At 45.0% G+C, this 12,269-nt stretch overlaps 1 protein-coding gene across 4 annotated transcripts in view; it reads right to left on the bottom strand.

Moving 5' to 3' along the window:
• The window catches only part of LOC108412729 (retinoic acid-induced protein 1), a 59,302-nt gene that overhangs the window by 2,125 nt on the left and 44,908 nt on the right, over positions 1 to 12,269 (bottom strand). For all 4 annotated transcript variants that reach the window (XM_017684900.2, XM_017684887.2, XM_037544828.1 and 1 more), the window contains 3 exons: positions 4,979 to 10,810; positions 4,355 to 4,448; positions 3,997 to 4,046 (listed from right to left, as the gene is read on the bottom strand). In XM_017684900.2, the coding sequence (XP_017540389.2) occupies positions 3,997 to 4,046; positions 4,355 to 4,448; positions 4,979 to 10,792 (5,958 nt within the window). In that variant the 5' untranslated portion in view covers positions 10,793 to 10,810. The remainder of the gene's footprint in view (positions 1 to 3,996; positions 4,047 to 4,354; positions 4,449 to 4,978; positions 10,811 to 12,269) is intronic.

The raw sequence follows: 12,269 nt of genomic DNA on the forward strand, positions 1-12,269 counted from the left end.
ACTGTTTCACAGCCCAATGCTGAGGGGGCTTTACCCCTGTAGGTTATGCCTGGCATTATGCATCCCATTCTATTGCTGCTTCTTTTCAAATGTAGTAATGTGAACATGAAAGTTGACAGGGGTTTTAGTTGAGCACAGTAGAAATAGTCCTGAAATCAATTTAAGTACAGTAACAAAATAAACTACTTCTTCACTGTACACCACTGCTTATAAGAGTCACTGGATATCGTATTGCGTCCTGCTCAATGTGCTGGTTTACAATGCATGTGTCTCCATATGCTGTATATAAATCAAAGCAATATTACATGTGCAGCTGCGCTGTGTCTGTGAAAGAGAGAGACTATTTGTGTGTGTGTGTGGCTCTGCATCAGCAGTCTGCTGTGGCTCTCTAATTGTCCATGCTGAGGCAGTAGCCAATGTGCAAGTGTGAAGGCTGTAGCAAGCAGTTCGATGCAGCTGCCTCTCTCCAGCTCCCTCTAACACCCAGCAGGACTGCCCCCTAATTGTGTTGCCGTGGAACCTTTTTTTCTTCTCTTTTTTCTCCTCTTCCTCTAGCCCTGCCTTTGCTTCTCTCTCTCTCTCTCTCTCTCTCTCTTGATCCCCCCCGATCCCCCTGGCTAGCCACCAGAATCTCTATCCCTCTGTATTTCACTGCAGTTTAAGAACAGCCCTTGCTTCTTGTTCGTTTTCTACATTTGCAGCTAAAAGTCTATAAAAAAGGCTTTTGTGACTTATCAGAACAATAGAAGAACCCTTTTTTGTCTTTCATAGAACCATTTTAAAAGGTTCTTTATAGATCTACACACAACAGCATGAAGTCTCCTGCACAGAGTACTGAATTTTAAAAATATCATTTTACATGACCATTTTGAAACCTCTTCTTCTCTCTCTGAAGTAAACAGGCTGTTTCTATTACTGTGCCTTTAAGAATGATATACATAAATGACCCCTGTTCTGGTTGTACAAAAACAGTTCAGGCTGAAACACTCTGTATAACTTCACTGTGAATGGGTGGAGCTAAACTGGAAGAAGAAGAAAGCAGGTGCATGGAAGCTACAGTATAGCTGTACCTATACTATTACTGTTCTCTTTTCTCTCCTCCCCTTTGGCCCAGCCTGAAGCGAGTGTTGGCTGGAGCGATGCAGGGCTGCACTCATGCTCCTTTGCCACGTGAGCCCCCTAGAAAAAACACTATGCGTGTGCAGGCGTGGAGAAAAAGAAGAAGAAGAAGAAGAAGAAGAAGAAGAAGAAGAAGAGGAGGAGGATATTTCCTGGGAGACCTGCATGGGGGTGGAACCCCTACTGCTCACTTTCATTAAAAACAGCAAATTGGCATCGCAGAGACTTAAAGCCTTTAGATCCCCGAGTCAATGTATGTTCAGCTTACACTGAACTCTCTCTCTCTCTGTCTCTCTCTTCCCCCACTCTCCTTTGATGTAGCAGGGGAAAAGGGGAAGGCAGGGCATTTTGATCTATTGCCAGGTTTCCTCTCACTGTTTGTCAGCTACTGTTGTCAGTCTCCCTCTCTCCCTCTCTCTTTCTCTCTCTCTCTGCACCCCCATCTCCTCCTATCTCTCTCTCTCTACCTCTCCATCTCTCCTACCATCTTTCTACTGCAGTGCAAACCACTGACCTCTAGGTGGCATGTGTGCGGCTCCCGTGTTGTGGTCAAGCCACCTTGTTTGGGGTCAAATACAAGTCAGAGTCATTGGACAGTCAAGTCCAAGTGCAAGTCTGAATCGCCACTGAAGACATTAGAGTTAGATATCAAGTATTTTGTTATGATTATCATAATTATGTCCAAACATATCATGAGAACAGAAGAACGTATCACATGTTACTTATGTTGTCTGAAGTCAAAGATATAATCCAACAGGATCGTTCCCAATCAACTCTCTGTATTCCAATTGTTTGGAAATTTGAGAAAGGAGGGAGAATTGATTGAAATCCATTAACAGCTACACATTTTGATCTTGCCTTCGAAAAGTGAACATAACATAAAACACATTTATGTACTGTCACAGTTCAGGAATATCACATGCAAAACCTGTTGCTGAATCATGCCTGAATTCATTAGGACATCTTGATGTCAATAAGACTAGCAATCTGTTGCTACATTGCACTGCCAAAAACTGAAATCCAAGGCAACCCAACTGTAGCATTTCTACACGTATGTACAGTGAACAGTATCAGAATTCGCTGCAGCATGATTGTTAAAAAAACATACCATCCTATCCTGTTTATCACATCTGAAATGTTTGTGTCATGGAATTTGCAACTTCATTTAGAGGAATGCACATATACACTCACTGTATACTTTACACCTACTTAGCACTTACACTCACTGACTACTTTAAAACATACAATCACCAGTAGGTCCACTATATACAATATAATTTCCATTAACTGATTAATAGTCAGGGTGGCACGGCGGCACGATGGGTATCACTGTCGCCTCACCGCAAGGAGGGCCTGGGTTCAATTCCCCGGCCGGGTGACCAGGGTCCTTTCTGTGTGGAGTTTGCACGTTCTCCCCATGTCTGTGCGGGTTTCCTCCCACAGTCTAAAGACACGCAGTCAGGCCAATTGGACATACTAAATTGCTCCTAAGTGTGAGTGTGTGTGTGAATGTGTCTGTCTGCCCTGCGATGGACTGGCGACCTGTCCAGGGTGTATCCTACATTCCGCCCAATAACCGCTGGGATAAGCTCCAGCAACCCCCCACGACCCTGAGGGAGAAGCGGCTTAGAAAATGTGTGTGTGATTATTAGTCATTAACTACAAGCTTTTCATTTATCAATGTTACAAAAAACATAAAAGTGCACAGAACTTTAACAACTAAATATAATATCAATTTCTTCAACGTTTTTTGTTTCTTAATGAGTCCACCCTTTGCCTCCTGAAGACTCACTTTCATTGTTTCAAAGAAATCCCAAAATCGCTTCTCACGATCCAAGTAACCCCGAACACATTCAATTGTGTTCATGTCTAGACTCCTGAACAGCTACACATCCTTTCAGACCCATAGTGTTGTGGAAGAAAGGACAGGAAAACCTGTGGATTTTATATGCAAGTGAATTATCTTCTACCTAATCAGAAATATCTGCTGAATAACAAATAGCTTATATCTATTAGCTCTTTCAACTGGAAACTAAATTAACAAAAGAAGGGTATAAAAATTTTACATGGGAAAAATTGCCAATTCATTTTCATGCAAAATTTGCCATGACATTTGCCTCCCTCTATCCCATCATTAGTCAGCTTCTGACCACAGGGCCATCACTGACCATACACTATTTGGGTGGTGGACCATTCTCAGCTCAGCAGTGACACTGACATGGCATATGTAGCTTGCTGGTAAGAGTGTATCAGGCATAGCAGTGCTGCTGGGGTTTTTGTACAGTGTCACTACTACGCCAAGAGTGGTCAGACATCCAAAAATATCCAGCCGAGTGTCGTTTTATACATCAAGACCTGGTTCTTCCTTGTTCACGTCTAATTAGAGGTACCCATTACACCAGGGATAGGATGCCAGGACTCCTTTAAACCTCACCTGTACTTCACCCACTTGAATGTAATGAAACATCTATAGGTGACCTATTTGGTTTATTCTCAGCTCCGGCCATGCATCCTACCTTACAAGTCTCTAACAGTGGAGCTCGCATACTAATTTAGTCTTGGGATCCTGGGAGGAATAATAGGAGTCAGAGTACCGAGAGCAGAGAGCATCTAATTAGCATCCACTGTGCTAGCATGACCATCGCTGGAGAGATGGCCAGTCAATAAGAGACAGATAAGGGTGAGCTCCTTGCTAGGCTCGTCTGTTGCCCTGGGAGATGGAGCTGATGAGCGACTGCGCTGCACACCTCCATTCAGTGCTATTGTTAGGGAGGTCGGCAAATGTTCCAGCAAGGGCACTGAAGTACATGGCATAATAGGGATGTCTCTGAGATCAAAGATGTCCTTTAATGTGCTGGAACAGGCTTGCTCGCTTACCTTGTGTTTTGGACATTTTATCGAGAATGTGTCCTCTTCGAATATGCAGCCTGAGAGGGGCAGAGAGAGAAAGAAGGAAATGAATCAAAGACAGAAGTCAGTAATCAGGGTTGCAATCACAGGATGAAACCCGGACGCTTTTCATCTTCAATGAAAGTCAACAAACATGAGAAGATGGCTAGTCCTTACGGTGATGATGGTAGAATGAGATGCAGGGGAAAGTCTATACATCACAAACACTGACACACCATACAAGGTCTCTAGTCACAGCTAAATGGATAGATGGAACCACACAGTGAATGACAGTCAGTAAGAGACATAAACACAAACACAATATGCCTTTCTCTCTCTGTCTTACCGGTTTCTTTGGCGCAGACATAGTGGTACGTATAAGTGCAGTTCTTCCAGCAGCAGCCAATGGAGGCACCCTCACTCTGGCACTTGGAACATTTCTGTAAAAAGACACAAGAAATCTTTAGTTCCTAAAGGGGGATTTCTACTGATTTTGCAACATTTCTGCATCCTTAAATGGTTACGACAAAGTCCTTCAGAGTAGATTGCTGTGTAATGCTCCATTCTAGAGAAATACACGGTCAGAACTGTTTCCAGTGGTATTGTTAATGAACCAGATGTCAGAAGTGCTTCATGCCAGTGAAAACTATGTCACGGACAATTGCTACATGGAATGGGTACAAATACACTGCCTAATGCTGGACATGTTGTTTTATGAAAGTTTTAAGATAGTTTTAAGGTTTTAAATCCAGAAGAAAGGCCTGGTCCCTGGTTCCTATCATCACCATTCTAAAGAAATCCAACTCTGCAAAGTACTCTTTAATGCACTATTTACATCTCAATAATAGAGCATGCATTAATTTATAAAAATGAATGAAATTACCTTTTAAGACAGCATTCACTATACTAAATATCTTTAAATCACCATGGGACACTGTTAAACCTTAGTAAATATTGACTATATGCTTACTGTGACTGTAGAGTCCTGTGCAGCTTCCCTCAGTCCATACAGTTTGCCTGCAACCAGGATCACACCGCTGGTCCAGATAGTACAGGCCTCATGTGCCCAGTACTCCTTAGCCTCAGCCTCCTGCTGCAACCTCTGCAGAGCTGAGACACAGCCCTCCTTACCAGCAGGGGGTGCTGCTCCACCAGATGTCTCCTGCAACAGCTGCAGTCTTTTAAACCTCATCAGCAAGCCAAGACGACTTCTAAGTTGTGCCCTTCTTTCTCTCCTCGGCTGCCCGCAATCTCCTTCACTCGTCCCTTCTTGAAGCAAGTCCTTTCCTCCCTCTCTCCTCAGAACACTGATCTGTTCTGCGCTGCAGCTGGTGGCCTTGTCTTTTTCTCTGTCTCTGTTTTGCCTGAAGTCCTCCCGGTACATTAAAGACAGTGTTTTCCGTGGTACGCTTTCTGCAGGATAGTATGGACCACATAAGTCCCCAAGCTCTCTGTAATTCGCTGGCTTTCCACACAGGCAGCATACCAGACACCTGTCAGTTAGGCTTTTGTTAACTAAGGGTCCCTGGAGCATTACTGAAGAGTCTGGTATTGCCTTAGTAAATGTGACTGAGTTTTTAATTTTCAGTGAACTCTTTTTTCTTGCCTGAATGAGCAGCTGCTCTTCCTCTGGCCTGTTTACAATCGTGCAGAGGGAGGCAAGCTCTCTGGAGCTGTCAATGCGTACATATGGTTTGAAAGAAATTTTGTTTTCTTGTGGTTTCAAAAAATCTGACAATTTCCCCTTCACAGTAGGAATGCACTCTTTTTTGCATTTTGTCTTAAGCAAATGTCCCTTTACAGTTACCCTGATGACATTACTATCCTGTTGGGTCTTTTTTTTAGGACCAGGCTTTTTTTTGACCTTTTGACCTTCTTCCTTTACTGGGCTTTGACCTAAGGCCTCTTCCTGCTGCTTTTTAAGTGATGGCCGTCTGCCCCGTTTGGGTTTGATGATTATAGAGCATATTTCCATAGGTGACTGTTCCTTCTGTGTCTTCTCATCTGTGTCTGGGGAGACAGAGGAGGGTGGTGGTGGTGGTGGTGATGATGAAGATGGTGAGGGTGAAGGTGCTGGGGGAGAGATGGGTACATCAGTCTTGTTCTGCTCCATAACTGGCACACTGTTTGCTAGCTCAGCATCTTTCCTCCTCTTCTTGCGCTGCTTCAGATGCATTTCATGGTTATTTTTGATGGCTCTCTGTTTGGCTAACCTTGGTGTGTTGATAATGAGGCTGCCAGTCTCTAGCGCCACATCCGGGGTGTCAGTGCACTCAACAGCGGCCCACTTTCTCCGCTTCTTCTTAGGAGTTGGGATGCATGCTGTGTCTGGGGTCTCTTCAATGCTAACTGTGTTCTCACCCTCCCCTGGTGTCACCTCAGGGGTATTTACTGTCTCTCTCTTTTCTGTTACCTCTTGTGCTGACTTTGATGCTGATTCTTCCGGTACAACATCTGGTTGGATTGTTAGAGGCTGTTTTTTGGATGCTGGAGATGTGATTTTCTGAACCATAGCTTCATATTTAAGTCCTCTGCCTTTCCTTGGGGGCAGATATTTTGTTTTAGTAGGGCACTGAGGAGGCACGCAAGGTGTGTCACCGATATCTTCAGGGGGAGTGTTATCTTTGATCAGAATGCTGCAGTCAGATGGTTCTAATTTATGTCCTCGCTTTCGCTGTCCCCTGGAACCCTTGGCTCCAACCACTGTGGTTTTTAAAGGCGGTTCCTGTGTTTTTGTTTTTTTACTGGCTTTAACACCTTTCTTCTTCTTTACTGGCTCTGAGGACTGTAAACTAGCTTTTCTTTTGACTGAAACAGGCACAAGCTCCTCATTGGGTTGACTAAGTGAATCCGTGCAGACTTCCTCCTGGCTCAGAGATTTAAGGTTTGATGTTTGGCTAACGCATGGCTGAGATGCAGTCACTTCCTGTATTTGTGTCTCAGTGAGTTTCACTGCTGATGTTTCAGTCAGTGCCTCTTTTTCTTTCTCCTTGTCCTCAGTTAATTTTACCTGTGTTTGTTTCCGAGATCTTAATACCATGGACTTTTGTTCTTTTGCTATAGACTTTAAAGAAGTGTTTTCCAAAGGAATTTCCAAAGCAGAGCCCATAGTGCTGTCTACAGAGGAACCCAAAGTAGTACCGACAACAGTGTCCAAAGTGTTGGCTGGGCTTTCTTGCTGTTCACTGGTGTCACTGATGTAACTTGTGTCTTTAATATATTCTGTGATGGCCTGTACATTCTCTTCATGTTTTATTGATTTGATCTTAGAACTGAGTCCTCTTGGTCGACCAGGGCCTTTTGGAATTACTCCATCTGTAGGCTTTGAACCAGGCTTTGGACCAGTCTTCAAAGCAGGTATAGCTGGAGGCTTAGGACCAGGCTTTGGACCAGGTTTTACACTTGGCACAGCCCCAGGTTTTGGGCCTGGTTTTGGTCCAGATTTTGAGCAAGGTTTGGGTCCAGGCTTTAAACCTGGCTTTGGAACAGGTTTTGAACTTTGTTTTGGGCTAGGTTTTGGACCAGATTTTAGACCTGGTTTTAAACCAGCCTTTGGACCAGGTTTTAGAACAGGCTTTGGGACCGGCTTTGGTCCTAGCTTCGGCCCAGGTTTTGGGCCAGGTTTTGAACTGTGTTTTGGACCTGGCTTTTTTCTCTCTGGAGAGCAAACTTTTGGGACATTCTGTGTCCCAAAAGAACGTGTACACATCCTGGATGGTAAACCATCTGCCAGAAGTTTTGGTGTTTGGCTACTAATGTCCAGCTGAGCAGCCCCCATCTGATCAGGGAAGAGGGCACTATTACTTGAGGGCATGCTGGGCTTTTCTGGAGATGGTGGGGCTCCATCTCCCTCCACACTTGGCTGTCTCCTGATCCCTGCATTTGAATGGATTAGTCTCCTCCTACCCCGTGCATGCTTCCTGCCCAGCAGTCTTGGATGTGCAGATGGAGCCACCGGCTCTGGTTTTGCTGATGGTGTTACTGCACTAGGACAGCTTATACCTGGCTCTATATCCTCATCTCCTTTCTGTGGGGAGGGTGGAGTATCCGCCCAAGATGGTGCAGAGTGCAGTACTGACTTGCCTGGCAACTGAGGAGAGTCAGGCTCCAGCACCTTTGCATCGCTGCGATCGATGTGATCCCTCGCCTGAGTCTGAGGTGTTGTTTTCTCATTGAGAGCTGAGAAGCCAGTCTTGACAGAGTGAGACTGAGGTGCAATGTCACATGCAGCTGACCTCCTTTCAATGCTTCTGTGGGTTGCGTCTTGGGCAGTGGTCTCTGCAGTTTCTGTGCTGATGAGTGGTCTGCCTGCCGTCTCCTCTGGCTTATTACAGGCCTCTGCAGAGGACTCCTCTGGTTTTGCTTTATTATTAACCACCTCTTCAGTGGGTGTCAGACTCTCCTTCTCCACTCTCACCTCAGTGGCCAGATGGGATGAGACTGACTGCTGCTCAAAGGAATCATTCTGTCCCTCAGAGACTGACAGCCTCTCTTCAGAAGATTCAGTCTGAGAAGTGAGCTGAGGTGTGTCTGTGTTTTCCTCTTTTTCAGGTAAATATTGATTTGACTCAAGTATGTCTCTTGAAATAGCTGGTGATGTTGACACATGGCCTTCAACATTAAGCTGTGGTTCTGTTTTGAATATTTCAGATTTCATTTCTGAATCTTCAGTTCCCTTGTGGCTGGTGTCTGAATGGCCCTTTTCAGCAAAATCTCCTTCCTCTGCCTCATACTTGTTTTTCAGTTCCTGATAAATAGTGTCATCTGTTTCATACGAGTAGCTTTCATCTGACACTGATTTATTTATCTTATGAAAAAGAGAGGGGCATTTCTCATCCTCTAACCACTCTTGTTGTTTCTCACTTGCCTCCATGACTTCTCCTTTGCATTCACGTTCTGTGGACAAATTCTTTTTTCCAAATTCCTTTTCTTCAGCCATCCGCTCAGACCAAGCAGACTCCTCAAAGTTCTCCTTCAGAGTACTCTCAGCTTGCTTTAAGTCTAGTGGAGAATTGCTCTCCTGCTTCATAGGGCTTGGGGCTGTTACACTAATGGGGGACCTCTCATCTCTAATGCTCCTGAGTGAACTATTGTGTTCCTCTCCAAATGGTACTCTCTGTACCCTAGGGTCACAGTTCAGATTATCTTCAAAGGTTGCACTCTGCAGACTTCGGACTGAATCCCCTGATCTGATGGACATATCATCTGTTGAGTTCATCGAGCAAGTAGACACTGTGTCCAGGCTCAGCTGGGAATGTGCTGATGCATGTGTTGGACCTTTGTTCTGGCCAAAGTAATAGTAGCTCCTTTCCATCTGGTCTTCAGTGCTGCTGGAGTATCCTCCCTCTTGTATCTCACCAGGCATAGATCTTGGGTTGCCAAAAGCATCAGTGTGGGGAGGACCATGTTGGCTTTCAGGACATGAAGAGTCCTCTATAGGCCTTAACTGCCCCCTATAGTCCTCTCCCTTTTTTGGCTGGTTTCGTTTGCCGCCTTTTTTGTTGGCCATGAGAGCTTCTGATAGCAACAACTGCTGGACATTATTGGAGATATTCTCTACTTGAGATGTTAGAGCATTGAGGCTCCACAAGCTCGGGTTGGACAAAAGCTTCTCAGAGAAACGTTCCTTCATAGAGCCAGAGTAACTCTGAGACTGGTGATTGACACTGGGAGATGGATGGGTGTGTGGAGGCATTAACATGGTCTGGTCTTGCAAACCTGCAGAGGAGGAGGAAGCTGTAGGATTGATTTGTTGTCCATACTGGAATGTATCAGGATTGGGCATTAAGGGAGAAGGGGTAGAACTGTATGAGGGAGACCTTCCCACAGATCGTGCAGGTGAATGGCTAGAGCTTGGACTGCAATTTTGGTAATACTGTTCAGGTGACCTCACGGAAATATCTGTGAGGCAGTAGTTCTGTTGCGGCGGATTGTAATGTTGGAATTTCTGCAGATTCTCTGGTGTAGCTGACATTCCTTGAAGGGAAGCCTGCTGTTCAAATCCAGCTCTTGAAGGAGGCTGCTGGTAACCATAACTATTTTGTGGTCTATAGCCACTCTGCTTCAGACTGCTATGGTTACCCAGCTGCCTTGAATATTGGGCATTAGGTGGCATTCCATAGCCACTTTTGTAGCCATGAGGAATCGGAGTGCATTTCTCCATGTAAGATGCAGAGGCTGAGGACGGTGGTTGGGAGTGCTGTGAGAAATGAAGGTGGCTCTGTGGGTACATCAAAGGAGATGGAGTAGGATTGGGAGTGTGGCCCTGTTGATGGGGGCTTGTATAGACAGGGGCAGAGGGTTGGGAAGGGAGATGGCACTGGCTTTGAGAAATGGCTAGAATATTTTGCTCAAGGTACTGGGATGACCCGCTGACCCCAGGCTCAAGACGGCCCACCATATCCTGCTCATACTGAGACATTTGCGTGGACTCATCCCACTTTTGTAAGTGTCCCTCACTCATGTACTGGGCTGAGTATCCAGAGCTCATGTGACCGCTATACCCAGATTGCAGGTGCTGGCTTGGTGCTTTGCCTCCTCTGTATGGTTTCTTGGTCTGAGCTGAACTGCTGCTATAGCTGGGGTAGGTCTGCTGCCCATAACAGTCTTTAGATGCTGCTCCTGCTGTTGGCATCCCTGCAGCAGCAAGAGTGTTCACCTCGTAGCCCTGTCTGGTCTGGCCGTGATGATGTCTGTAACTCTCAAGGCGTGATAATTCATGGGGTTCCTGCTGGTAGCAGTGCTGGTTGCCATGGAAACCACTCCGCTCTCTGAAGGACTGCATGGCTCCAGCTAGGGGGCTCTTTGAGAGAGAGAGAGAGAGAGAGAGAGAGAGAGAGAGAGAGAGAGAGAGAGAGAGAGAGAGAGAGAGAGAGAGAGAGAGAGAGAGAGAGATTAGTAGCTTGCTTTATCTTTTCTATCAGAGATCAGTTATTCACTGCAATCAATTTGAATTCAATTTCTTTTTTTCTATCATAAGACAAATTGAATTGTAACACAAATGTAGGCTACTCAGTCATTCAGAAAATCAAAACATTAATCTCACAAAATTTCATTTTCTTGGAAAAGCTGTGCTCAGTTGTTTTGGTATTTCACATCTGAGAATTTAAGCACTTTATATGTTAAAAACATCAATGCAATCCCTTCTATCATATCAATATTTCTTGCAATGCTGATGTTGTCTATGGTCATTTACCATAGAATGCAAAAATGTGGAAAAAATGCACACAGTAAACTTGAAAATGGTCTTCACAGGTCACTTGTAGTAATGAATTTCTTCAGTGACAGTTACACTTCTCAAAACTGGTTGCAGTGAGGAACTATCTGCACTTCATAGTTCTGTAACGGTATTCAATCCACAAAAGGCTATGATAATTAGCCAGTGAATCAGGTGTGTTTAAGATGGGACCACTAAAGAGTGCAGCCCAGGGTCCCCCCTAGGACAAGGATTGAAAAACAATGCCTTATGTGGACCTTGCATTAATTAAACAACCTGCCAAGCATATTCAGTAGTGTACAGCTGTACTGTTATTGTTGTCACCTAAGACATGGTACATGATCTGCATTGTTGCACTGCCTTTGTTGTTTAATATGCTGAGATGCAGACTCCTCTGCTAATGTCACCCACAAATCCTTTCTGTCCTCAGCAGAGCGGGGCCGAACTCCAGTTAGTCGGTAACGAGGGTCTGTTTTACGGAGGGGTGGAGGCACTATAAAGGGAATAATGTCACCAAGAGACAGTGCAGCAGAGGCTCTTCCGTCTCTGCACTCCAGTGCTGGGAGACTGTCGAGGGACAGCCACCTGGTCTCATCAGATGCTTGCATTACTCATCTCACTAGCGCTCTGTCTGAAGTCACCAAGCCCCTGAGCTTGCCGCTCCCCTCCAGCAACGGTACAGTTGCCTCCCAGGAGGCCCCCAGCCATCTATTACTGGTTCAGTGGTGCTGCTGTGCTTGTTTACACAATGACCCAAATAAGATCGCTTGGGATGCGAGCTTCAGGACCTCAAAGATGCATACTGGAAATATACAAGCAGTGCATTTTTAGTGCATTTGATTGTGCTTTTTCTAGTGAAATGGGACTGCTGAGAAACTTTCTTTTTTCTAGCTGTATCATCATTCTGTGTGATGCATCAATGAATGTATGGTATATTTATGTTGTCTTAAGGGACAAAGAATGGGCTTACACATGGTGACACTGGAAAATCAGTGAATTAGTTTGAGACAGTACTACAGCACAGACAACTTTAAGGATAGGTCAA

This window comes from Pygocentrus nattereri, chromosome 14 (assembly GCF_015220715.1).
Source record: "Pygocentrus nattereri isolate fPygNat1 chromosome 14, fPygNat1.pri, whole genome shotgun sequence".
NCBI classification, from domain to species: Eukaryota; Metazoa; Chordata; class Actinopteri; order Characiformes; family Serrasalmidae; genus Pygocentrus; species Pygocentrus nattereri.